Genomic DNA, 26,657 nt, shown 5'->3' with positions numbered 1-26,657 from the left:
AATCTAATGCCATTTTCAGCCCACATCTCTCCTGAAAGGCCTTTGCAGTGCCTGCTTCTCCAAAGATTATAAATAGTTGTAAGCTGGGTCAACGAATCAATCCATCACAGTCTGGGATGCGGAAAGCAGTAACTGTGAAAGAAAAGGTCTGTATTAATTTAATCCTTCCTGTATGAAGGGGAATGGGTCACAGGGCAGCAGTTTGTGAACAGAACAGGGGACGGAATATCAAATCCAGAGGCAGAAAATCATTCTGGATTCAAATACCAGCAGCAAGTTTAAAGGCAATGCAAGAAAGGCTTCCACACTTCTCTATGATGCAAATCATGGGTAATGCTTTAAGGAAAAACAAACCACATGGCTTATTTTATCCCCTCTCCTCCTTGCTCTTCACATCACTCAGTTTTACTGAGTTCAAATTGCCTGCTGACAGGGATCGCTGGGGAAGTGACATATTTTAAGCTCACATTTATCCTGATTTATCCTGCTACCCTCAAAACAACCCTTGAGCTCAGGGCACACCAGTGAGGGGCTCCCCGGGCTCCCCAAAACCCCCTCGTGATTCTCCCAAACCCCCTCATGGCCCTTCCAACCCCGGTTGCTCACCAACCCCGGCTCTTCCAGCCCCTGGGGCTCCCCCAGCCCTCATTCCTCAAGCTCCCCTCAGGCCCCACCAGCCCCCTCTGAACCCCTCCAACACCCCCCGGCTCCCTCAGCCCCGCAGCATCAGACGCGGTTCCTCCAGCCCTGGCAGTTCCAGTTCTCAGCCGGCGGCTCCTGAAGACTCCGTGGGATCCTGCAGCCCCCTCAGGCTCCCGCAGCCCCCAGGGCTCCTCCGCGGGCGTTGTTCCCCCTCAGCCCCGCCGCAGCCCCGAGCCCCGCGGGCGCTGTTCCCCCTCAGCCCCGGGCTCCTCCGCGGGCGTTGATTTCCCCCCCCCCCCCCAGCCCCGCCGCGGTCCCGCCGCTCCCTCAGGCGCTCCCTGAGGCGCCGCTCCCGCCCCGGCGCTCGAACGGCCGGAAGCCGCACTGGGGGCGTGGTCTCTCACAAATGAGGGCGTGGCCTGCTGGACAGGCGCGTGGCTACACAGTGTGGGCGGTAAGGAGGTGTGGTTTATCAGGGGGCGTGGCCAATCAGAGGGCGGAGACGCGGAGGGGGCGTGGTCTGTGCCGTGCGCGCTGACGCAGCGGCCGCGCGCGCCGCCGGGGCCGCGCTCGCCCGCCCGAACCCAACATGGCGGCGGGGGGCGGCGGCGGCGGCCGCGGGGCCGGCGGGGGCAGCGCCCCGCGCTGGGGCGGCGGCGGCGGCCGGGCCGCGCCGCACGAGAAGCTGCCGGTGCACGTGAGTGCGGGGGCCGCCCCGGCGGCCGCCATCGCCCCTTCCCCACCCTCCCCGCCCCCGCGAATGGCCGCTCCGACCCCCCCCGGGACGGCCCCGCCCGCCCCCGCCGTGACCTGCCCTGTGCCGGCCGCGGTGCCGAGCTCGTCCCCCGGGGCTTGTCCCTCACCTACCGGTATCGGTGTCCCGGGGGCTTGTCCTCATCGCGCCAGGGGCTTCCCCGCCCTCCTGCGCTGCTTCCGTGGGGTCCCCTGGGGCCGCATCCTCTCCCCCCGGTACCGTGTCGTGTTCCCCGGTACCGTGAGGGCTCCCCGGGCCCGTTCCCCCCTCCCCTGGGCCATACCGCTCTCCCCGGCCCTGCTGTTCTCTCTGGTACCGCGGTCATCCTCCCCAGGGACGTGTTCCCGGCTCCCGGTACCGTGCCGTGACACCCCCGAACCCGGGCGGCCACTGGGGCCTCTCCGGTACCGAGTGCCCCTCCCGGGGCTCCCCCGGGGCCGGTTCCCCTGCCTGGGCTCACCGTGTTCTCCCCCCACAGGTGGAGGATGCCCTTTCCTACCTGGACCAGGTGAAGATTCGCTTTGGCAGCGACCCCGCCACCTACAACGGCTTCCTGGAGATCATGAAGGAGTTCAAGAGCCAGAGGTAAAGCCGAGGTCCTGCAGCCCTGGGTGCTCCAGGGAGCTCCTCAGCCTTTCCCAGACCCCCAGAACATCCTGAGCTGGGAGGGACCCTCAGGGATCAAATCCAGCCACCCCAACACCCCCACCCTGAGCAGCCCTGAGCAGCTCTGGCAGCCTTGGCACCATTCCCTGGGCAGTGCCCAGCACCCCTGGGGGGAAGAACCTTGCCCTGAGCTCCATGCCAAGGCCTGGCACAGCTCCAGCTCTTCCCCCAGGTCTCAGCCTTTGTGGGGTCTGTGCAGAGCCCCCCAGCTTCACCCCATCACTCCCCCCCTGCCCTGTCCCACAGTGTTGCAGTCCTGTGAAGCTGGAGTATTTCTGCCCATCCCATAATTTTCCAGAGGTGAAATCCACAGGAGAAAGCAAATCTGCTTTTGCTTTCCGCTCTGAAACACAGATCTGGGGAATAAGTGAGGCAGGCTGAGCAGAACCTGTGATCTGCCAGCCCTGGAGGTGCTGTCTGTCTGTCTGTCCTGCCCCTTTGCCAACCTGCACACTCATCTCTACTTTCCATGGATAACATTCCCAGGGTGAAGCTGCAGTGGTCATTCCCTCTAATTAGGCTAATTTTTTTTTTTAAAGAATTGCATCTTTAATTTACCAGATACTTCCCATTTCTCTTGGTATTTTCTGGACTTAATTTGTGTTTCTGATTTGGATAACAAAGTAACAAACCCCTGTCAGTGCTCATTCCCTCCAACTGAACTATTTTTTTTTTAAAGAATTGCATCCTTAAGTTACCAGATAATTCCCATTCCTCTTGGCATTTTCTGGGCTTAATTTGTGTTTCTGATGTGGATAAAAAAGTAACAAACCCCTCTCAATTTTAGCATTGACACACCTGGAGTCATCCGACGTGTTTCTCAGCTTTTCCATGAGCATCCTGACCTCATTGTAGGATTCAATGCATTTCTCCCTCTGGGCTACAGGATAGAAATTCCAAAGAATGGGAAATTAAGTATACAGTCACCTTTGAATAGTCAGGTATGTCACAGAGCTCTTATTCTCTAAATAAATTCTTTTGTGTGTCACTGGACATGTCAGCACAGTTTAGGCTGTGCAGATTTATGTGTAGTGCACGTTGCTGATGCTTTTCAAACCTGTGATAATGGGTGTAGTATAAATTTAAATGTTTATTCAAAGAATCATATAGTGGAAGAGGCCTTAAAGATCACCTAGTTCTAATCCCTGATTTATTCTCAAACTGGGTAGTTTGACTTACACGGGAATGATGATTCTGCATGGAAACACCAAATATTTCAGTTGTATTTGGAAACTGAAATTTAACAATAACAAGCCAATTACTGAAATTGTGATTGGCTTGATATTGTTAAATTTATTCCCAATATGGGTTGTGGGTAGTGGCAAATTTCAAAGGGTGATCCTGGAAGAATTGCACTTCCAGTCTTCCACTGAGAAACCAGGAAATTTGTTTAGGAAGCAGGCAAAAGAGCTGTGAAATCATTGAGTTGTTTATGTTGGGAAAGGTCTTTAAGATCATAGAGTCCCCATCAGGTTCTGTTGGTGTGAAACACTTGCTGGGATACAGGTGGGTGTTACCCCTGCTTGTTTTTTGTTATTATTGAGTGGTTGTGGAGCTGAAATAGAGCCATAAACTGAATTCTGCTGATAAACTTGTGGTTTAACTCCAGCTAGCAGCAGGAACTACCTTTTAAATCTCAGCTCCCTCAGATCTCTGTGTTGTTTAGGAATTAACACCTAAAGGGAGTTATGTTTAATATAGCCCTTAAAACTGGCAGCTCCTCTGCAGTAACCAGTGGGAGCAGCAGAACCTGCAGGAGTGTTTGGTGCAGCCTCAAATCAGGGAGGACTTCAGGCATTATTTTAACAGGTGGAGTTAATAAACCTGGCAGGGAAATTGGCTGGTGACTGAAATAATTTCTCTTCCTTCTTCACGTGACAGTATTTCTTAGCTGGACACCTTGCCAGCACTGCTGCTGCCTTGTTGTTGAGCTGATCCCTGATCTTTTTCCAACCCATCTCGTGTGTCCTGTGCCCCCAGGTGCCCCCAGAGCCCGTGCCCAGTGCGCTCCCTGGCAGTGGGCTGGTGTTGCACTACTCCCAGGAGAACTCCCACAACCACAGCGACTGCTCCGAGGAGTTCCGGCAGCAGCTTCCCTACAAAGAAGATAAATCCCAAATCCCCTTGGAATCTGATTCTGTGGAGTTCAATAATGCCATCAGTTATGTGAATAAGATCAAAACACGTTTCCTTGACCATCCAGAGATTTACAGATCTTTTCTAGAAATCCTTCACACTTACCAGGTAAAAAGTCTCCTGTGTTAGAGGCAGCGGGTTGGCACTGGAGCTGTTGGAGTTGTGGTTATCAAATTTAATCTCTGCCTGTTGAGCAGACTGAGAGTTCCAAGCACTTGTCTTCATAGATATTCACAGGAAATGACAAAAAATGTGAAAACTGTGGGGTGTAAAGAGGTTGTAGCCAGACCTGTCTTTACTCATCTCCAGCTGATTTTGTGATCCTGTGTGTGAAGAGGCCCTGTAAGAACGTGCAGCTGCCTCAGAATCCTTTCAAGTTCTGTGGCATTCATGTTTTTGGCTCAGGATGAATTTTCTGGCAGAGTGAGGGATCTTTTGACTCTGTTGAACATCTGTGTGTATCTTTTCAGAAGGAGCAGCTGAACACCAAGGGCCGACCCTTCCGGGGCATGTCAGAGGAGGAAGTGTTCACTGAAGTGGCCAATCTGTTCCGGGGACAGGAGGATCTGCTCTCAGAATTTGGACAGTTCCTCCCAGAGGCAAAAAGGTCTTTGGTATGTGCTGAGAGCAGGGCAGGATATTGAATGCTCTTTCTGCATGTAGAATATGAAAAACATGGAAATCATTCAGCCAGTAATGAACGTTGCTCCTCTTCATTGTTTGGATTTTCTCAGAACAGGTGACTTAACCACATGCTCTGTGTCCTGTTAGGACTCTTTATTTGAGAGGAGAATGTTGAAATCATTATTTATGTACTTCAGTTCACAGGAAATGGACCATGTGAAGTGAACAGTGTCCAGAAAACCGAGCATGAGAAGAATCTGGAGCACAGCAAGAAGCGATCCAGGCCGCTGCTGCTGCGTCCTGTTTCTGGCCCAGCAAAGGTATCTTCCAGCAAGTAAAAACTCATAAAAACCTCATATTAATTGTGCTTACTAATTGCTGAGCTAAAGGTGTAATGAGCAGTGTCTTTGATGTATGTAGGTGTACAAGAAACAAAATTTTGAGTTATTTTAATTGCTGTAGAAAAAGGGAATTTCTAATGCTTGCTTTAATGTGTGTGGTAACAAGTTTGATACTAAATATCACAAGCTTCTGTGCTAAGTATTGGCCCTGGAAAGGGACAATTTATTACTTCGATGCAGAATCTCAAGTGATTCTCTTTTTTTGTTGTTTCTTCTTTGCTGGGAGACATTTGACAGAGATTGCTGTGAGGATGTGACACAGCAATGCCAGATCACTGCTAGGGAAATAGAGGGAAATAGAGGGAAATACAGGGTCTCAGCCTTTGCAGGGAGCTGTTCTGTGTCAACAGAGTGGAATTTAATGGCATTTGAGTCACAACATTTTAAATATAATTGCTTGTTCTTTTAACAGAAGAAAATGAAGCTGCGAGGTACCAAAGATCTGTCAGTTGCAACAGTGGGGAAATATGGGACACTGCAAGAGTTTTCCTTCTTTGACAAGGTCAGCATTTGTCCTTTTCTCACTTTCTCTGGACTTATCTTCATCCTTTTACATGGTTGTTAAGTTGTTGATTTTCTGTACAATTTATGTGTCAGCACTTAAGACATTCCCTGGCTTTTCAGGTATAGAAAAACCAACAAAAATGAAAATAAGTGGGTTTGGAAGATGAATAGACTGATAATGAATAATTTTCTCAATACAAGTGGCATTCAGGGGCTGTGATCATCTCTCCAAACTGCTGCAGGTGCGCAGGGTGCTCAAGAGTCAGGAGGTCTATGAAAATTTTCTCCGTTGCATTGCTCTCTTCAACCAGGAGTTGGTCTCTGGCTCTGAGTTGCTCCAGCTTGTTACACCCTTTTTAGGGTAAGTTACTAACTTACTTCTCTGCCCTTTACTTTGTAGATCATATTCTGTTATTTTTTTGGCACATTGTGAATGTTTTGGATTTAATTTAGAAGTATCTCCTGGGTAGCAGGCAAAAAAAATGAAGTTTAATCCAAAATGAGGAGGAATAAAATCTGAACCTTTAAATTTATCTCTACAGCTCTTAATGAGTATTGTGAAGAGGATATTTTCTTCTGGCTGTTCACACTCCCCATTTAATATCTCAAAGTGTAATAAAGGTATAAACATGAAATCTGAGAACAGGGCTGTGAGAAGGATAAACAGCTCCAGCTCTGCTCTGAGCCTCCTGAGCTGTTTGGCTTGCAGAGAAGAGGGAGAATCAAATGGCAAGGATCAGTTTCTCCTCAGGTACTTAAGGGGGAGTGTTTGTGTGGTGAAGGGAAATAATTTTTCTACCTTAAGTAAAAAAAAAAAACAAACCCTAGAGCAATTCAGAGAGAATGATAACAGAGGTGAGATGGAGAAAGATTTCTCCCTGCACTGCTGAGTTTGTTGAGATATTTCTGCCTCCCTTTTATGACATGCATTAACCACCCTAAAACTGTCACACTAAAATAACAAAATACTTGTGTTTTTGAAGGAAATTCCCAGAACTCTTTGCACAGTTCAAGTCCTTCCTTGGAGTGAAAGAACTTTCCTTTGCTTCTCCTCTGAGCGACCGCTCCGGGGACGGAATGAGCCGGGAAATCGATTACGCCTCCTGCAAACGCATCGGATCCAGTTACAGAGCTCTCCCAAAAACCTACCAGCAGCCAAAGTGCAGTGGGAGAACAGCCATTTGCAAGGAGGTACTCTGGGATCAGGCTCTTCAATCCCTGAACACACACAAAAATCAGAGTGGGGCGGTTTGTGCCACAGCTGCTGCATGTGGGGTCCCCTTTTTGGTGCTAATTCAATTTATTCAGCCAATTTATTGGAATAACACCCACATTTCACTTATTTTATCTAAACCTTTCTCAAATCACATCTCTTAATAGCTTTTGAGTCTGTGTGCAGACAGAAATTTATTCCTATAGACAGAAAAGAATATTGAATATCCTGGAATTAATTTTCTATCAGTGGGCCAGTATTGGCTTTGGGGACAATTTTTTCTCTGGAAGAGCCCCATGAGGCAGTGGCTGAGGTGCCATTCCTGCTGTTGTGAGGAGCTCTGTCTCCTTTATTTACAGCTGCTGATCACAGTTTGTGAGGTGATAGTGAAGGTGTTGAGTTTTCTGAACAGGGCCCTGCAGTTCCACACAGACCTCAAATCTGGGGAGCAGTGACCTGGGAATTAGGCCTGGAATATCCTACAGAACCTCAGGAAAGAATTGTGGAAAATACAAGAGAGAAAACCCCATGAGACCAGCTCTGGGCTCACAAGGCTCAATGTCATGTCTGCACTGTTGCAGGTGTTAAATGATACCTGGGTTTCATTTCCATCCTGGTCTGAAGATTCCACTTTTGTCAGCTCCAAGAAGACTCCATATGAGGAGCAGCTGCACCGCTGCGAGGACGAGCGCTTTGAGGTACCTCTGCTGCTGAGCCCCCTCTCTGCTCCCTCAGAAAGCAAAACCTCTGGATTTTACTGAATTAATTAATGGCCAATTCCTGAAAGTTCTGTTGGTGTTTGTTGGTTTGAGGTGGAGTTTGGTGTGGAGTCTAATAGTTCTTCCTAGGCTTGAATCCAGTTCTTCCTAGACTTGAAAGTTCTGTTGGCGTTTGTTGGTTTGAGATGGAGTTTGGTGTGCTGTGCTTGGAGTCTAATAGTTCTTCCTAGGCATGAATCCAGTTCTAAATTGCATGTGACCTTTGGGAGAGCTGGCAGAGGTTTGGTTTCCAGTAAAAACCTTTCTGCTGCTTCCTGGCTCCACCCTGTGGGGCTGGAACACCTTCCACAAAGCTGAGCTGCTGCTCTCCGTGTTCCTGCTCTGCCTGTTCTGACACTGATTTTTGGCAACTCTCAACAGCTGGATGTTGTCCTGGAGACCAATTTAGCCACAATCCGTGTGCTGGAGAGTGTGCAGAAGAAACTGTCCCGCCTGAGCCAGGAGGACCAGGAGAAATTTCGCCTGGATGATTGTTTGGGAGGAACCTCAGAGGTGATCCAGCGCCGGGCCATCTACCGCATCTACGGCGACAAAGCGCCTGAGATCATCGAGAGTCTGAAGAAAAACCCAGTTACTGCTGTCCCTGTGGTTCTTAAGAGGTAATTCCCATTGTGTTGGGTTCTTTAAGAAGATGAAAAAGGATTTTTTAGACAATAAAATGTGAGGAATAGCCTCAAGCTTCGCTTCTGGTTGGACATCAGGGGGAATTTCTTCATGGAAGTTTCTAAACATTGGAAGGGAGGTGGTGGAGTCCCCATCCCTGGAGCTGTTCAAAAACCAACTGGACATGGCACTTGGTGCTCTGGTCTGGTTGACAAAGAAGTGATTGATCAAAGGTTGGACTTGATGATTTCAGAGGTCTTCTCCAACCTAAATGGTTTTGTGATTCTCTAGGTGTCATCATCACTGCTTGTGCTTTCCCAAATGTATTTATTGCTTCCAGGAATCAATTCCAGTTTTCCACTGAAAACTTCTTGCTGCACCACAATTGGCTGCATTAAAATGTTTTGGGTGTGTTTCTGTGTCTGTCTGAACTGACATTGTTCATTTATGCAGGTTGAAAGCAAAAGAGGAAGAATGGAGGGAGGCCCAGCAGGGCTTCAACAAGATTTGGAGGGAGCAGTATGAGAAGGCCTATTTGAAATCCCTGGACCACCAGGCTGTCAACTTCAAGCAGAATGACACCAAAGCTCTGCGCTCCAAGAGCTTGTTGAATGAAATTGAGAGTGTTTATGATGAGGTGGGTGTGACAGGAAATGAGCCCTCCTGCATTTCCTGCCTTGCTGGTGTCACCCAGATGTGTCCATAACATCTGGGGCCATGTGGAATTGTTGGAAATTGGGTCAAAAACAGCTGTGCCAAGCAGAGGCTTATTCCTCCTGGCAGGAATGCTCTTGAGCATGGATTGGAGGGATCTTTATGTGTTTTTCTCTTGATTACAGCATCAGGAGCAGCATTCAGAGGGGAGGAGTTCATCCACAAATGAGCCTCATCTTATCTTCATCTATGAAGACAAGCAGATTTTGGAAGATGCAGCATCTCTTATCAGCTATTACGTGAAAAGGCAACCCACCATCCAAAAGGAGGATCAGGCAACCATCAGGCAGATTGTGCATCACTTCATACCTGAGCTGTTCTTCTCTCAGCCACCTGAACACAACATTTCTGAGGAATCAACAGATGAGGACAGAGAAAACCACCAGGGGCAGAACCTGGATACTCCTGAGCTGAGGAAAAAACATGTGCCTGGGCCTCCAAGCAGTCCTTTGGAGACCAAAGCAACCTTCTGTGATGTGACAGCTGCTGAGCCCCACAACACCCTGGATGATGTTTACAGCCTCTTCTTTGTCAATAATAATTGGTATTTCTTCCTACGCCTTCACCAGACTCTGTGCTCCAGGCTCCTCAAGATTTATCGCCAGGCCCAGAAGCAGCTTCTGGAATATAGGACTGAGAAAGAGAGAGAGAAGCTCCTCTGTGAAGGGAGGAAAGAAAAAACCAATGATCCAGCCATGGAGCTAAGACTCAAACAACCAAGTAAGAATAATGCAGGGCTTAGTTCATTCATAATGCTCTGGGTGCTCCATTGTGTGTGTCTGAGTCACCAGGGCCAGCAATGTGAGGGGTGTGGAGGTGCAATCCTCTGCTGTGTTGGTGATTTGTGGACACAGCTCCTTCAGCAGGGCACTCAGGGTGTCACAGGCTGCTTCACAGAGACTTCCTGAACACTGTGATCAGCTGTTCCCAGGTACCTCACTGTAGGAATCCGTTACTTTGATTTACAATGTAAACAGCTCCACAAAGAAATAGTTATTGCCCTGGGCACGCCTGGAAATGCATGAGGAAAACTGCCCCAGCCTGTCAGGGCAGCTGGCAGGGATCTGCCTGTCTGTCATGTCACTCTCCTGTCTGTCATGTCACTCTCCTGTCTGTCATGTCTCTCTCTGCCCTGGGTTTTGTGGTTCTTGAGCAGTGCTGCTGTGGTGGTGTTCTCAGGGGTCCCAGGACGAGGGAAGAGATGAGGATCTTGACTCCATGGTTCAGAAGGCTGATTTATTATTTTATGATATATATTATATTGAAATTATATATTAAAACTATACTAAAAGAATAGAAGAAAGGATTTCATCAGAAGGCTAGCATGGAATAGAAGGAAATGATAATAAAATCTTGTGACTGACTAGAGAGATTGGCCATTAATTAGAAACAACCACATGAGACCAATCAAAGATGCACCTGTTGCATTCCACAGCAGTACATAATTATTGTTTACATTTTGTTTCTGAGGCCTCTCAGCTTCTCAGGAGAAAAAGATCCTAGCAAAAGGATTTTTCATAAAATATGTGACATAAAATCGGTGACATGCTGCCTCTTGCGCTGCTTGACTTCACTCTGCCTGTTCTGTGTGTGGAATGAACTCCCTTTCCCCATGCCAGGTGAGGTGGAGCTGGAGGAATACTACCCAGCCTTCCTAGACATGGTGAGGAGCCTTCTGGATGGGAACATTGACCCCACTCAGTACGAGGACACCCTGAGGGAGATGTTCACCATCCACGCCTACATCGGCTTCACCATGGACAAGCTGGTGCAGAACATCGTGCGCCAGGTGAGCCTGGGCTGGGCAGGGCTGGGCATCTCCCCTCACACACTGCCAGCCTTCTCCCAGTGCCCTGCAGAGCAGCGGGCACTGAGCTCAGAGCAAATCCAGGGAAAAGTTAAATCTGACAGGGAAATGCCTCAGCAGAAGTTTAGGGAGAGAATTCGGCTTCTATACAAAAACCGTCTTAGGGGATTTACCTTCCCCGATGTTTTTTTGAGTTCCAGTCTTTTCAAAATTTTGCCATGCTCAAAATGCATCTGTCATTTTGATTTTTTTAAGATTTTCTAATGTTTACTGTCTTGTAACAAACTTTCTCACACACTTTCTGTAAATAACTTATTGTTTTGCATTCTTTATAGAAGAAGAAAAATTTGATAGATGTTTGTCCAGTGTCATTGGAGAGGTGGCACTTTCACTCTCCAATCCAGTGACACTTTTGGAAAACTAAAAATGTTAAAATCAGAAAATAAATTTCCCTTTTTTCACCTTGAGAGCAGCACTCGTGTTATTTTGTGTCCTATAGTGACATACATCTAAGGCAACACAAAAAATGTCAGATCCTTCTTACTCAAATCTGTCTTCCAGCTGTAGATTTATAGTTAAGGCACATCAGCCCCTCACTCTCCTCTCTTCCTTTTATTGTAAAGCCATGAAAAAGAGAGTGAAATATGGGAAATCTTTGGAGTTTGCTGCTTCAGCTGAGTGTGATGCCATGCTGAATTTCACACTCCTTTATGACACACTGGAGTGAACTCTTGGCCCAGGTTTGCTGACTGAATTCCCCCTTTTTTAATGGAAGCTTCACCATCTAGTGAGCGATGACATCTGCCTGAAGGTGGTGGAGCTCTACCTGAACGAGAGGAAGCGAGGAGCTGCTGGGGGGAATCTCTCATCCCGCTGTGTCCGGGCAGCAAAGGAGACCAGCTACCAGTGGAAGGCTGAACGGTGCATGGCTGATGAGAACTGCTTCAAGGTGAGACCTTGCTGCCAGGGAACTTCACAAAATCACTGAAAACCTTCAGGGAATCTCCCAGGTGACGTTTCACCCGGGAGAAGTTGGGTTTAGAAGCTCCAAGGTGAGAGAGTGAGCAATGTGGAGAGAAGGCACCAAAATCAGAGCACAGGCAGTGAGGGCACATTGTGGCACTGCTGCTTCTCTCCTAACTTCTGTTTGTTGTCCAAATCACTTGTGAATATGCAGCATTTTATTGTGAACCCCTGTGGCAAATATTTTCTGTAACTTTATCCCAGGTCATGTTTCTCCAGAGGAAAGGACAGGTGATCATGACCATTGAGCTGCTGGATACAGAAGAAACCCAGACAGAAGATCCTGTGGAGGTCCAGGTAACACCACAGTGACCATGGAGTCTGGGTACCACAGAGCAGATGTCTAAAAATGAGGAAAACTCATTTCCCTGCTTCATTCCAAACTGTGAGGCTTTGCCAGGAGGACAAGTTTGTCTGGAGGGTGGGCAGAAGACTTGTGGGGCTGTGGCCATTGACCGAAATGGTGCTTTAGCAAAAGAGTAGCAACCTAAATCAGCCCCAGAATAATCAGCTTGGAAATAAACAGGTTTTTTGCGGTGAAGTTTGTCCTGATGAAGTGAAATCTCACTGGAATTGTCTCCCTTGTGTAGCACCTGGCAAACTACATGGAGCAGTACGTTGGGGTGGAAGGAGCTCCCAACACCCAGAACGATGGCTTCCTCCTGAAACCGGTCTTTCTGCAAAGGTGAGCTGCTCCCTGCCCTGAGCCACACCTGCTGCCTCCTCCCTGCCCCTGTGCCAGGGGTTTGGGTGCTGTGCCAGCCCTGGGGGAATGTACTCACCTCTGAGGGGCTGCTCCAGCCCAGTGAGCTGCATGGGAATGCTGACAGAGAGATTTATGATCACTGCACTGAGGTTTGTTCATGGAACTGTGTTTGGAATGGAGCAGGATGCACTCAGGATGGGATTCTGGGTCTACTTTGTTCCCATTTCACTAAGTATTTGTCAGAGGATACAGAGGAAGCTCCCGGAGAGAGCCTGAAATACCAAACGTGCAAATACAAGTCCCACACTTGTGCTGTGAGCCCTGTCAGCCGAGGAGGGCACTCCAGCAGGTGTGACACATGCTTTGTCATCCTTGTTTTGCTGCAGGAACCTGAAGAAGTTTCGCAAGTGGCAGTGCAAGCAGGTGAGGGCCCTGCGCAGCGAGGTCAAGAGCTCCTGGAAGCGCCTGATCGGGGTGGAGAGCGCCTGCAACGTCGACTGCCGCTTCAAACTCAACACCCACAAGATGATGTTCATCATGAACTCTGAGGATTACATGTACAGGAGGGGAGCTCTCTGCAGAGCCAAGCAGGTACACACATCTCCCTTTTGCTCCCACTGCAGCCCAGGTGGTAGCAGAGGTTGGGGGGTGTTATGGTGGTCACAGGGGTGTGAGGATGAGGGAAGAGATGTGGATCTGAATCCATGTTACAGAAGGCTTGATTTATTATTTTGTGATATATATTACATTAAAAACACACTAAAAGAATAGAAGGAAAAGTTTCATCTCAGAAGGCTAGCTAAGCTAAGAATAGAAAAGAAAGAATGATAACAAAGGCAGCTGCCTCAGACTCTCTGTCCGAGTCAGCTCTGCTGTGATTGGCCATTAATTATAAACATCCACACGAGACCTATGACAGATCCACCTGTTGCATTCCACAGCAGCAGATAACCATTGTTTACATTTTGTTTCTGAAGCCTCTCAGCTTCTCAGGAGGAAGAAATCTTAAGGAAAGGAATTTCATAAAAAGATGTCTGTGACAGGGGTGGGAGGCAGAATGTAGGTATCAATATTTCCAATTCCACAATACCAATTGCAGGAATTGTGGCTGAATTCCTGCAAGCTGCACCCAAAAGTTACTACTCTGTGTTGGGTGTAACACAGAAGAGAGCTGGTAAATGCTCTGTACTTTGGATTAGCTTAGCAGCCTTTTCTTTACATGCAAATTCTAAGTGGGAGTGGCAGCCATTAGGAAATAGGGGTGGTTAAACGGTCTGTGGTTTCCTGTTTCCGTTTGTGCTGTTCCCAAAGCATTGCACACCTCAGGTAGAGCTCAGGGCTTTGGCTTTCCCTCTCAGTGATCTTTACTGCCCTGCTCCTCCCAGGTCCAGCCCGTGGTGCTGCTGAAGCACCACCAGCAGTTCGAGGAGTGGCACAACCGGTGGCTGGAGGAGAACGTGTCCATGGAGGCCGTGGATGTGGTTCAAGACTGGCTCATGGGGGATGAGGATGAGGAGATGGTGCCCTGCAAAACCACCTGTGAGACAGTGAATGTCCATGGGGTGCCAGTGAACAGATACAGAGTGCAGTACAGCCGCCGTCCTGCTTCACCCTGAGCACCCAGAGATGCAGAGCTCTGCTGGTGAAGCACATTTACCATGAGAATAGTGGTGGGAATGCAATGTATGTATTAATGATATTTATCCAAACAGCATTTTACTTTGGATTATCATGTATTTTCCATGTGGCATAGACTTGTCTCCTTGCAGTGTAATCCTCCAGCCATCATGAAGAGACTTTGAAAAGCTTTTATGGGAAGGGGGCTCCTGGCATTGCCACACACTTTGGAGCAGTTTCCTGGCTTTAGGAAAGCCACTGCTGACCAGCTCAGTGAGGGGGTGAACTACCACTGGTGGCTTTGTTGGAGAGGTGGAGCTGGGCTGATGTTTGAGCAGATGCTGGCAGCTGCTTCCACTTCCAAGGGTTTAATATTCCTTATCTTCCTGACTTTGTGCTGTGTTGGAGCCTGCAGAACTCTTCACTGTACCCTGGGGCTTTGTTATCCCTGCGACCCAACAAGGCAACAAATGACTCTTGTTCCTGGTGCTCTGGTGAGAAAAATGCCAAAACTGACACGGGGATGGCCAGCACTCAAGGCTCTGACTCTCCTTCATCAACCAAGTGTTCAGGAGCATGAACTGAGGGAAGAACCCTGAGCTGTGGTGCTGGGATGGGAGTGATGCTCAGCCAGAGATCCTCCTGCTGAAATCCAGAAATCCACTGCTTTGGGAGCTGAGGAGCTGCTGCAGACTCTGCCTTCCAGAATATCCATGGGGAGGAGCGTCCATTGCGAGGTCTGGCCTGGTTTTTGGTTTGTGTTTTGCATGTTGGAGGGCAGCTCCGGAGCTGGGCGTTTCCCTGCCCTGCCCCCGGCGCTCTGGGCTGCAGCACATCGGTGCCATCGGCAGATGGAGCTCCCGGAGCACGGCTGGGAGCTGAGATCCAGCCCAGGGGTTCTGCTGTTCCTGCTGGGTTGGCAGGGACACACGGGAATCTGCGAGGAGCAGAGGGAGATCCAGCCACAACCATCCTAGAGAGCATCCATACTGCTATTGAAGCTTTTTTTGCCATGAAGCCTAACACAGCCTGCCCTGATCCCTGCAGAACACTACATCTGACTTTAACTAGTGAGAAATCAAGGAAATTTACTGGTGTTTGTCCTGCAGCCCCACTGTGACTTCTTCACTCCTGTTTCTCAGTGGCCAAGGGCAAGCACGCTGTCTGTGGAGTGTATTACAAAATTAACATTTTTGAGGCATACCCAGCCTCCTTTCAGCTTTGCTTCCAACTTTTCCCTGGCTTTTGGGGCAATAACCCCCCCCTACCCCTGAAACTTTCTGTGGCTTTGATTTTTAGGTTATGATTTCTGCCAGACCTAAGGAGCAGCCTGTAGGATTTGTCCTGGGTTATTTCCACTGTATGACATTTGGTTTCACAATTGTCTCACTTGACAGTAGAAAAATTGGCCTTTGGGGTATGTTTAATAGAAAACTGTCCCAAGTCTTTGTCTTTTTTTGCAAAATAATCTGTGGGAGGGAAGGAGGGAGGCCACTCTCTGGCATTCGTGGCCACTTGCACAACCACTGCCAGCAGAGACTTTGCAAGAGCCCCTGTTCTCCTGGGCTGGGTTTCTGCTAAACTTTGGTTCCTGAAATGATCTGAAGGTTCTCCCCCTGCCCTCCTTGCAGTGATAAGAGACCACGAGGCTCTGCAGGGGCTGGGGGGAGCAGGGGGACAATCCCAGTGCCAAGCACAGTGTCCCCCTTTCCCCTCCAGCCAACTTACCAAATCACACCTCAGTCCTGCTCACCTCTCTGCTGTCTCCCAGTGGAGATGACAATTGTGCCAAATTTTATGGTTTTATGATACAGAAAACTGTTTACTAGAAAATAGGTGGCAACTTGTGGCTTAAAATGCATTTGATTCCAGGTGTCCCAAGGTGGGCAGCACACCTGGGCACCGTCCTGTTCCATCACCCATTCTAAGTGTACTTCAGGTATTTTTATCCTTATTTTGTAAACCTTAATTTATAATCTGAACTGATTAAGCAAGACTTTTGCCCTTTTACAGTGCTATTGTCTCAAAGCTGAGAGTAGCAAAGGATGTGAAGGGAATATCAGGCAGGTTTGAGAGGGGCTTGTTCAAGTCTGAGGGTTTCAGCTGTGTAACTGCACGACCTTGAGTCAAGAGTTTGTTCTTCCATTTGTTTGAAGGATTCTTTGCTTTTGGGCTTGTAATTGCTTTGCCAGCTCCTTGAATGTAGTTTTTTTTATATTTATTTGCACATTCAAGTAAAATAAAATATTGATTTTAAAAGTCTGCAGCTGTCACTGTTTTATATTTTATTCCAACTAATTTAAACTTTGTGACAACCCCCAGAATTGATTGTTTTTTGCCTGAAAGTAGATTTTAAATGGGAGAAAAATGCAATGGAAAGGTTGAAGGCTGCAGGGTGTGCTGATGCAGCTGTGTGTCAGCAAATGCTGTGTGAGGGTGTGAGCAGTGCACTGCTGATGGAAAAGGGAAATAAATTCCCTGCAAGCAGAGATCCCACGCAGGAGCTGGGGCTGCACTCACCAAAACCCCTCCTGCAGCAGGGAGCCCAGGGGGTGGCAGAGTTGCTCCACCAGAGAGCTCTCAAAGCAAACACTGCAAGGGCTGCAGCTGTGCCAGGGCTTGGCATGGAGCTCAGGGCAAGGTTCTGCCCCCCAAGGCTGCTGGGCACTGCCCAGGCTGCCCAGGGAATGGTGCCAAGGCTGCCAGAGCTGCAGGAGCGTTTGGATACAGAATTCACAGAATCACTGGGTTGGGAGAGACCTTCAAGATCAAATCCAACCCAGCCCCAACCCCTCAACTGAACCCTGGCACCCGGTGCCACATCCAGGCTTTGTTAAACACACCCAGGGATGGGGACTGCACCACCTCCCCGGGCAGCCATTGCAGAACTTCATCATCCTTTCTGTAAAAACCTTTTTTTCCTGATATCCAACCTATACTTTTTTCCTAATATGCTAATTAGGTTTTTCCTAATGTCCTGCCTATAGGATAGGATCTCACCAACTTCCTAATACCCAAACTACATTTTTTCCCTGATATCCAACCTGTATTTCCCTTGGTGCAGCTCGAGGCTGTGTGCTCTGGTTCTGTCAGTTCCTGCAGACAGAGCCCAGCCCCAGCTGAGCACAGGCACCTTTCAGGAGCTGCAGAGAGCGATGGGGGCACCCCTGAGTCTCCTTTTCTCCAGGCTGAGCACCCCCAGCTCCCTCAGCTGTTCCTCACAGGGTTTGTGTTCCCAGCCCCTCACTGACAGAGCCCTCAGGGGTGTCAGGGTTGGGTTTTTGGGATGTCTGTGCAGGGACAGGGCTGGATTTGATCCCTGAGGGTCCCTCCCAGCTCTGTGACCTTTTCAGCTTTTCCCAGCCCAGGCTCAGAGCTGTCTCACAAAGATGCAGGGCCAGGGGCTGGATTTGATCCTTGTGGGATCCTTCCAGCTCTGGAGCTGTGTCCTGCCCGGCAGTGACTCCTTGCAGCCCCAGCAGCACCTCTGAGGTGAGGCACAGCCCCAGGAGCCCCTCAGTGAACACCAGCAGGGCTCAGGAGAAGGGGCTCATCCCTGTTCCCAACCCCACCAGCACATCTGCTACAGGTTAAGACAACACAACTGCAACCATGAAAATAACCCTCCACCCGCCTTTCCCTCAGCCTCCCCAAATTCCTGGCTAATAACATGTTTAAGTGTGTTCCCTGTGAGCTCTGCAGGACAAATGAATGAGTGGATTTTGCAAATGAAGCTGCAGTGATGTGACCCAGAGCTGATAGGAGTTTCCTTGACATCATCCCCAACACTTCTGTTGCCATAACAAAAGGCAGCTCTGCTCTCTGGGCAGCCCCCTGCTCACTCACAGGGAAACAAAGTGTTGTTCTCCCCAGAACAACCCTCTGTGCACAGAATAATTGGATTAGAATGGTGGTGGGGGGGTCTCAGAGGACACAGCCCACTTTTGCACTTTGCAAGTCTTCTCTTGGTCCTCTCACAAAGGGGATGTTCCCTGAGCTGCACAGCCAGGTGTGACATGAGAGCTCTTGGAGTTCTCAGTGGACAGCAGCAAACAGCTTTAAAACGTCCTTCAGGTTTGCAGGATGGGATAGGTACAAATGGTTTGCACAATTAAACCCAGAGTTGTTAAGCCTGAGTTCAAGCATTTAGTATTATAGGATGTTTTTTAATTGTTTCCTCATCACAGGGATGCACTGGGAGAGTTGGGGTTCTCTCATCAGCGAGAGAGTCTGGTGAGCAAACACAAATTGAGGTTTTCTTCATGTTTTAACCATTCCTCTGGATTAGAACTAACTAATACAATTTACAGACTAAATTAAAATCTGGCAACTCCTAACCTGTGCTAAAGAGAAGTTAACTAAACTCCTAGTTAAGTAAACCCCTAACCTGTGCTAAAGAGGATTCATTCTTCATAAAGAATGAATCCAAAGGGTCCTGATGCTGAGAAGGAATGATGATGATGATGATGATGATGATGATGATGATGATGATGATGATGATGATGATGATGAGGCTGTGTCAGACCAGGTGTCACTATTTTACTGAGAAAGGCCCTTCCAAAAGCTATTCCAGAGCACTGAGCTGTAGGGGTGTTAATAAGCTTCAAATTTTCCAGGAAAATGTCTTCACATGGACTTTAATGGTGTGAAGTGACAACTGCCAGCAGGCAGAAAAGCAGCTCTGAGAAGCCTCCCCGAGCAGGGTGAGGCTGAGGAGAAAGTTTGGGATCACCCAGGGTGGGATCCCAGAGGATCAGGAGAGATGCAGGATGAGCAGGAGGAGAGGAGAGCATTCCCTGGAGCCATGGAGAGTCTCAGGATGGCCCAGGGAGAAGGAGGGGACCTGTGTCAGAGATTTTAGGGCACTTTGAATGTGCAGAACCTGCAGAATCAGGTCCAAGCTGCTGCTCAGGAACCCCCTGGAGCTGCCACAGTGAATCCCATCCTTTACCCACCACAGTTTGCTCTTCCAAGCCTCCAAGATGTGTGGGACAGGCCAGGTGGGGTTTGCACCCTCCCTCTGAGCTCTGAAATCCCCAGCCTGATTTCCAGCATTACATCTTTTGGCTTCAGAACCACGGAATGGAAGAGCCCCTGCTCCCAGGAGATGATCTATTGCACAATGAATTACTTTAAAACCGAATTGTTACCCCACAGGGCAGGGATCACACGACTTAAAGAGATGTTAACAAGCCGTGACAAACCTCTGGCATCAGAATTTTCAGGCAAGCTGTTCTGCATCTAAGGCAGTCACTAAAGATCACACAGCATCTGAAAAATGAAGGATACAGAGATGAGTAACCCCTCTCTGCTCCACTCCAGAGACCTGCCCATAGGAAGCAGGGCTGTGATTTGCACACTATCTGAACCTGATTATGGCTAATTTTTTGCATACAGAGCATGGAAAGGATCCTGGCTGAGGCATGGAAAATATGTGGCCACATGAGTCATTCTGCAATGGTTCATAAATCCTGAGAGAATCACAAAAGCAAAACATCTAACATTGCATCTTCCCTCTCCCTGCCAGTGCAACTCCACCTCTTGACACGCTCGGCACAGGGATGTGGGAATATGGTGAAAGCAGAGGAAATAGGATCATTTTCTCCTTGGAATAGAAGAATCTCATCAAACAGCAGCCAGGCTCAGATTTGCAACCTTCACAGAAGAGGCCATTCATGAGGAGAGGAGAAAGAAACGAGCTGCTCCTCCTCGCCTTGCCAAACCAAATTTACAGTTCCTACTGCCTGGGCTCCAGCTCCTGTCCTTCCTTCCTTCCCTGCAGAGCACAGCCCAAAGCCCAGCACCCTCCTGTCCCACTGACCCACGCCACACTGGGGCTCTGACACAGGAGATGGGAGAGGATTTAGGTGTCAGAACTCCGTGCATCCTTCTGGGTGTCCAGAATTGCTGAGAACCCTGCTAGGGGGCTCAGAGACCCTGGCACGCAGCCCAGAGCACCTGGGGATTTGATTGTGACCTCTGGAGCAAGCTACCAGCTTTGAATGAGGACCTGAAAGTCACAGAAATTTAAATAGTATAATAATAAAATGATCACGGGGTAAAAATGTAGATTTTAGGATTTTTGGTATGGGGGTTATGGGGACAGGATGGAGGAACTTGGGTGTGTCCTGCCTTTCTTCTTTCTCTTCTTCTTCTTCTTCTTCTTCTTCTTCTTCTTCTTCTTCTTCTTCTTCTTCTTCTTCTTCTTCTTCTTCTTCTTCTTCCTCTTCTTCTTCTTCTTCTGCTTCTCCTTCTCCTCCTTCCTCTTCCTCTTCCTCTTCCTCTTCCTCTTCCTCTTCTTCTTCTTCTTCTTCTCCATTTTCTGCAGTGATGTTGGCACTTTGGGATTGGTTTAGAGTAGAAGTGCACTGTCTAACACAGGTGATGGGTATTGGGAATTAATTATAGGTAGTTTGTAGTATAAAAGGACAACACAGAGAGTGCCTGTGGCTGCCCTGGTGAACAGAAAGTAAAATTTTATAGATAAGAATTAATAAACAACTTCAAGAGTGAAAAGTGAAGAGTCCAGACTTGTTATTCAGACACACAGGCTGAAACAGAGACACCCTGCACATCTCAGGGCAGCAATTAACAACCATCTACCCAAGAGATTTAGGAGCTTCCCAGAGCAGAGCACGGGAGGGACCTGCCTGGGGGTTAGAGCAGGTGGAACCTGGCAGGAAAGGGTCTTAAGGCTCATTTAGCCTCTGCCAGGCCCTGTTCCAGCATCATCTGGGTTGTCTGCAGCTCCCTGTGCTGCTCTGGGTTCTTATCCCAGGCACAGTGGGGATTGTGCAGGGTGGGACTGCTCAGCTGTGGGGAAAAGCAGCTTTTTGTGGGGCACGAGTGGCTGGAGCTCCCCATTATCTCCCCACCAGCAGGGACTTCCTGAGTGCCCTTTGCAGGCCCCTTTCCTGCTGCTTGGAGCTGCTCTCCCTGTCCCAGTGCTTTATCAGAGGAAGCAAAGCTTCTCCTCTCTGGGCCACCCACCCTTGGTGTGTCATGGTGCTCCTGCTGCTGCTTTCCAGTGCAAAGTCCTCAAAATACCAGAGGGTTTTTAACCATCCTCTGCAGTAAAAGGTGCAGGAGCTTGGTGCTGTTTAGCCAGGAATAAAAGGGAATAAAAAGGATAAAAGGGAATAAAGGGGAATAAAAGGGAATAAAAGGGAATAAAGGGGAACTCAGAAGGGCCCAGCCTGTCCTGAAGGCTGCAAGGCTGACACTAAAACCCTTCCACTGCCAGAACATGAGTCCTGCAGGAGCCCCCTGGAATCACTGGCAGATCTGTGTGGTCTGCAGCTTTGATGTCTGGGATATCTCCCTGTTTGTAGTACCAGCAAATGCTGTGACTCAGGCTTGAGGAAAAGACTTCAGCTCACCCACAGAGCCACTCAGGTCTCTGTAGTGGAGAATGCTCAGCATTTCCATGGGCTGAGCTGCATGGGTTCTGTTTACGTGCAGACCAAACCCCACATTTGTTATTTCCAGGAATATTCCGGAGCAGGAAGGAGACCCAGATGAGTCACTTGAGCCACCATCTCACTCTGAGGATGAAGTGCAGCCTTAAAACACTTCAGGCCTGGGTGGACAAGCCCCTCCCAGTCCCAGTCTGACGCTGGGGGTGTCCAGTGGTGCCAGCCCCTCCATCCCCTCATCCTTCCGAGGGTTAAGGAGCAGCAGGAGCAGGAAATGCATAAGCAGGGTCCCTCTGCTGCTGCTGCTGCTGCTCCCACACAGCTCTGGGCTCTGCCAGACCCTGCACTGCCATGGGCACCCTTGGGATCAGGCAGCTCCTGCTCTGCTGGGCCCTCTGGGGACTCTGCCTGGCCTCAGACTATGATGGTGAGTGTCTGCTTTGGGTCAAAGCTGCCTCTTGTTAAAGTGCTGGGTGTTTGGAGCTTTGTAAAATCCCTGAAATCCCTTTTTGTAATGGGTTCACATGGGAGGATGCTCTGATAGAGCTTCGTGTGGCTCTTGTTGAACAGAGGTGATACAGCAGAGAAAGAAGGTGGGGTGGAAGAAACTAGAAAGAGAAAGGAAAAAGAGAGGAGTAGTAAACCAGAAAGGACTCAAAAGCTAAATCTTCAGCTAATTATACACCCAGAGCCACAACTTTACACTGGAGTGGCTCCAGAACTACAGATTGTTGTGAAAGCCCAGCAGAGGAATTGTTCTCTGGGTTCCCAGGCCTGTTCATGAATTTACAAAGGAATTGTTCCCTGGATTCCCAGGAATGTTCATGGCTGAACAAGGGAATTTCTCTCTGAATTCTGAGGCCTGTTCATGGCTGAACAAGGGAATTTCTCTCTGGATTCCCAGGAATGTTCATGGCTGTACAGAGGAATTGTTCTCTGGATTCCCAGGCCTGTTCATGGTTGTACACGGGAATTTCTCTCTGGATCCCTAGGCCTGCTGAGAGCTGTAGAGCATCACAGTCCACTGTGAGCTGTGGGAAACCACAGGGCAAAGGAATCAGGGCTGTTCTCAGAGAGGTGGCTGAGGGTGGCTCATGCATGCCTAACTCTGCCAGCTTTTTGTGCCTGTCACTCAACAGCCTTTCCAGAACATTCCCAGTTGTAGGGACACAACAGAAAAGACAAAGAGCAGCCTTTGGGGTGAGCTGTGTGCTCAGAGTGTGTAACAGGCTGAGTGAGGTAAAGTCTGAGTGAGGAACAGGCTGAGTGAGGTAAAGTCTGAGTGAGGAATGGGCTGAGTGAGGAACAAGCTGAGTGAGGAACACAGGCTGAGGAATAAGCTGAGTAAGGAATAGGCTGAGTGAGGAACAAGCTGAGTAAGGAATAGGCTGAGTGAGGAACAAGCTGTGTGAAGAACAGACTGAATAGGAACAGGTTGAGTGAGGAACAGGCTGAGTGTGTAGCAGTCTGAGCGTGTAACAGGCTTAGCGAGTAACATCCTGAGTGAGTAACAGGCTGAGTGTGTAACATCCTGAGTAACAGGCCTCCTTCCCCTCCCAGATTACTCCCAGAACAGCACCAGCGATCAGCCCAGCACTCCAGAGGTCACCCCTTGTCCCCGAGCCATCCCGGGGGACCAGGCCACGGTCAACAACGTCACCTACCTGCTGATCCCCGAGGCCACCCGTGCCCAGCTGGGCAGTGCCATCACGGTGCGCCTCATCCCGTGTCTGTATGTCCTGGTGCTGCTGCTGGGGCTGCCCTCCAACACCCTGGCCCTGTGGGTGCTGGCCACGCGGGCCGAGCGCCGGGCCCCCACCGTGTTCCTGATGAACCTGGCCATGGCCGACCTGCTGCTCATCTCCGTGCTGCCCTTCAAAATCTCCTATTATTTCCTGGGCAACCACTGGCCCTTCGGGGAAGGGCTGTGCCGCCTCACCACGGCGCTGTTCTACGGGAACATGTACTGCTCCGTGCTGCTGCTCAGCTGCATCAGCGTGGATCGCTACCTGGCCGTGGCTCACCCCTTCTCCTCCCGCGCTTTCCGCACTCCCACCTTGGCCGCCAGCACCTGTGCCGGGGTCTGGCTCTGCTCCGCCGCCCTCACGCTGCCCCTGACCCTGCAGCAGCAATCCTACCCGCTGCTCGGGGCAGGCCTCACGCTGTGCCACGATGTGCTGCCCAGGCATGACGACGATGGGTTTTACTTTTATTATTTCGTGGTGTTGATCTCCTGCGCCTTCCTGCTGCCGCTGGTGCTGCTGGTGCTGAGCTCGGGCGCGGTGCTGCGCGTCCTCCTGCGAGGGGGAGGCCGCTACGGCCACGCCGCCAAGCTCACGGCCCTCATGGTGGTCACTCTGGTGGTTTTTTATGCTCCCAGCAACATCCTGCTGCTGCTTCACTACTCCAGCCCCTGCTCCAGGCTGCACGGCCGGCTGTACCTCAGCTACATGGTCAGCCTGGCCCTCAGCACCTTCAATAGCTGTGCTGATCCCTTTGTGTATTATTACGTGTCAGAGGATTTTCGGGAAAAGGTAAAGAGGAGAGTGTTCAGGGGCAGCAAAAAAACCACCACGTCCCTAAAGACCTCCAAGGAAACGCTGCCCCGTTCCAAGCACTCGCTGGTGTGAGCCTCCAGGGCACTCATCATGCACACAGAGGGGATAAGAGGAATTCAGAACTCGAATTCCACAACTTTCACCCAGAACAGTGTTTCCCACGAGTGCTTTTCCCTGTTTGCACAGATAAGGATGAATAAAGTCAGGCTGTGGGGTTCTTTGCCCAGACAAGAGGCTGAGTGCTGGACACATCCATCCTGCACTGGGACACTGCCTGCAGCTTCTCAGCTGCTCACACACCACCAGGGAGGTTCCTCAGATGGGTCTGGTGTTCCTCCAGAACTCCCCCTGCTAGTCCTGCTCCTGGCTTGTTCTCTGTCCTTAAATGCATATTCCCTTCCCCTAAAACTGAAGAAGACCCATCATTGCAACCCCAGATTTCTAAATGTTTCAAAAGCTACTCTCCTGAACTAAAGCAGTCTGTCAAAAGAGTGCAGAACGCTGGCTTGTGTAGCAAAAACATTCTTGGCTTGATTTGTCAGCAATGCCAGCCCACTGTTGGTAAAAGGTGTAAAAATCCTCTTCACTCATCCCTGTTTTTGCAAATCACCCTTGGCATCCATCATTCCTTTCAGGCAAAGGTTGTGTTAATGGATTTTGTGAAAAAATGATGTCTGATGAAGGGAAATAGTAAAGTAGGAATGGAGCAAAGCCTCTGGTACTCCACACTCCCTTTGAGCAATGTCACCCACAGCCAAAAGCTGGCTCTGATCAAAGAGGTGCTCAGGTTTGTTGTTTGATGGAACCTGCTGCAAATCTGACAAAATGCAGCCTGCTCATCTCTCAGACACAACTGGGGCACAGCTCTGAGAGCAGCCAGGTAGAAATGAGCAATAAACCTCTTTAGAGCTCCTTAATTCTTTCGTTTTCCCAGCACAGGCTTGACAACATAAAGTGTGAATAAGAGGCAGAGAGGATTGTCTTAAAATCAGTTTTTAATAAAATATTTATCAGAATCTAAAAAAAAACACTTTTCTGGACTCAGACTTGCTAAGATGTGTGTGAACAAACCAACAACTGGTCAGAGAGCTGTTTGTGTGTACCTGTGGGGGCAAAAGGCAGGGGAAACACAAAGCTGGGCTCCAGGTGCTGGGCACTCACTCAGAAACAGCAGAGACTTAAAAAAAAACCCCAAACCCAAACCCAGGCTGGGAGAGGTTTTCTAAAGAGTTTCTCTATTCACAATAATGAAAACCAGGTTATTGTGCATTAAATGTCAACAGTCAGTGTGAGCAAAGCAAGTGCTGGTGTGTCAGGGATGTTCTTCAAGCAAGCTGAACATTCTTCTGGTATTTGCTTTCTACTGAGGCTGATTAAGAAGGAGGGGAAGAGGCAAGACCAAAACACAGGACAAGAAAGAACAAGGGGGACTATTGCTTTAAAATAAATACCATGGTAATGATTACTCTGCATAATGTACAGTTACAAATATATAAATATTCATTTCCTTGAAAGGATTGCAAGCATCAATCACTGATAACTAGCACTGCTGCAGCTGTTCAGTCACAGAACTAGGTGGAAGAAGCAATTTCTGTGTCTTACAAACCCACTGGCACTTTTCTCCTTTTGCAGTGAGGGACCATCAGGAAAAGGAAAGGAGAAATATCTTTGATAGAGGGAGGCAAAGTCTTTAAACCAGAAATAACCCAAAGCAGCAGCAGCAGCAGCTGCTGGCCTTGCTGGCTTTGGCTTTCCAGCACCCAGCTGGTCTTTTCCTTGGTGGAAAAATAAAAAAATAAAACCAATCTTTCTGTCTAAACTGCCTGGCTGAGGTACATAAAATGGGAGCCTGAGATGTCCTTGTGCTCTCAGGGACAGGAGGGAGACTGAGCAGAGCTGGGTCTAAGCCTGTGAGTGGCTTTGAGTCTGTTCAGCTGTGCTGCTCAGGGATCCAGTCCTACAGCTTCTGTATTCCAAGCAGGATGTTGAACAATGGAGAAAAAATAATCTATGATTTTTCCCCCCTAGATAAGAGTGAATGATGGTTACAAGAAACATGAATAGCAAATGTGGGACAGGGGAAAGCTCTGGACCCTCAGCTGGGGTGGAGAAGGGAGCAGAGACCTCCTTTATTCCTGTGATGGGGGGAAAAGGCAACCACAGTGGTGGAACTGCAGGTTCCTTGACTCATTTCCTTCAATAAAATCACCTTTTTTCCTTTTTAGCCACAAAGAGGAGCTGGTTTGGTGCAGCAAGAGCAGGGGAGGCAGAGGCTGCCAAGAGCAGAGGGACTGGAAGTGCCAAGGCTGGGGGTGAAGTGAGGATCCAGAAATCCTGTCCCATCCCCTCCCACAACACTGCCCTGCTCTGTCTGGCTCTGAGGACACTAAAGCTGCTCTGCCTTTGCCTTCTGAGGGTCCAGGGCTCTCTGGCTTTCCTTTGAATTGTAAAACAGAAGCCAGACTCCTCTGCCTCCAGCACTAGCACAGAGATCC

The 26,657-nt window shown here is 49.2% G+C and overlaps 2 protein-coding genes across 5 annotated transcripts; both read left to right on the top strand.

Annotated features, from left to right (window-relative positions):
- Positions 1-1,231: 1,231 nt before the first annotated feature.
- Positions 1,232-16,451, top strand: SIN3B (SIN3 transcription regulator family member B). Of its 4 annotated transcripts, none has more exons than XM_059489625.1 (19): positions 1,232-1,339; positions 1,875-1,981; positions 2,850-3,003; positions 4,043-4,306; positions 4,669-4,812; positions 5,020-5,142; positions 5,636-5,725; positions 5,970-6,088; positions 6,711-6,918; positions 7,522-7,638; positions 8,080-8,318; positions 8,776-8,959; positions 9,162-9,756; positions 10,656-10,825; positions 11,619-11,792; positions 12,071-12,163; positions 12,457-12,551; positions 12,959-13,163; positions 13,958-16,451. In XM_059489625.1, the coding sequence occupies exons 1-19, from the start codon at positions 1,232-1,234 to the stop codon at positions 14,186-14,188; spliced, it is 3,420 nt and encodes a 1,139-aa protein (XP_059345608.1). In that variant the 3' UTR covers positions 14,189-16,451. The 4 variants fall into 4 exon arrangements, with proteins under 4 accessions (XP_059345608.1, XP_059345610.1, XP_059345611.1 ...); XM_059489627.1 differs by lacking the exon at positions 1,232-1,339 and adding an exon at positions 1,616-1,750; XM_059489628.1 differs by lacking the exons at positions 1,232-1,339; positions 1,875-1,981; positions 2,850-3,003; positions 4,043-4,306; positions 4,669-4,812 and adding an exon at positions 4,878-4,937.
- A 5,360-nt stretch (positions 16,452-21,811) lies between these two features.
- Positions 21,812-25,190, top strand: F2RL3 (F2R like thrombin or trypsin receptor 3). The gene is made up of 2 exons (XM_059489931.1): positions 21,812-22,031; positions 23,165-25,190. Exons 1-2 carry the CDS (start codon positions 21,956-21,958, stop codon positions 24,232-24,234), a joined length of 1,146 nt encoding a protein of 381 aa, XP_059345914.1. The 5' UTR covers positions 21,812-21,955; the 3' UTR covers positions 24,235-25,190.
- The last annotated feature ends 1,467 nt before the right edge of the window (positions 25,191-26,657 follow it).

The sequence above is a fragment of the Ammospiza nelsoni genome, chromosome 27, assembly GCF_027579445.1.
Source record: "Ammospiza nelsoni isolate bAmmNel1 chromosome 27, bAmmNel1.pri, whole genome shotgun sequence".
Taxonomy (NCBI): domain Eukaryota; kingdom Metazoa; phylum Chordata; class Aves; order Passeriformes; family Passerellidae; genus Ammospiza; species Ammospiza nelsoni.
This window is presented reverse-complemented; position numbering and strand designations above follow the sequence as displayed.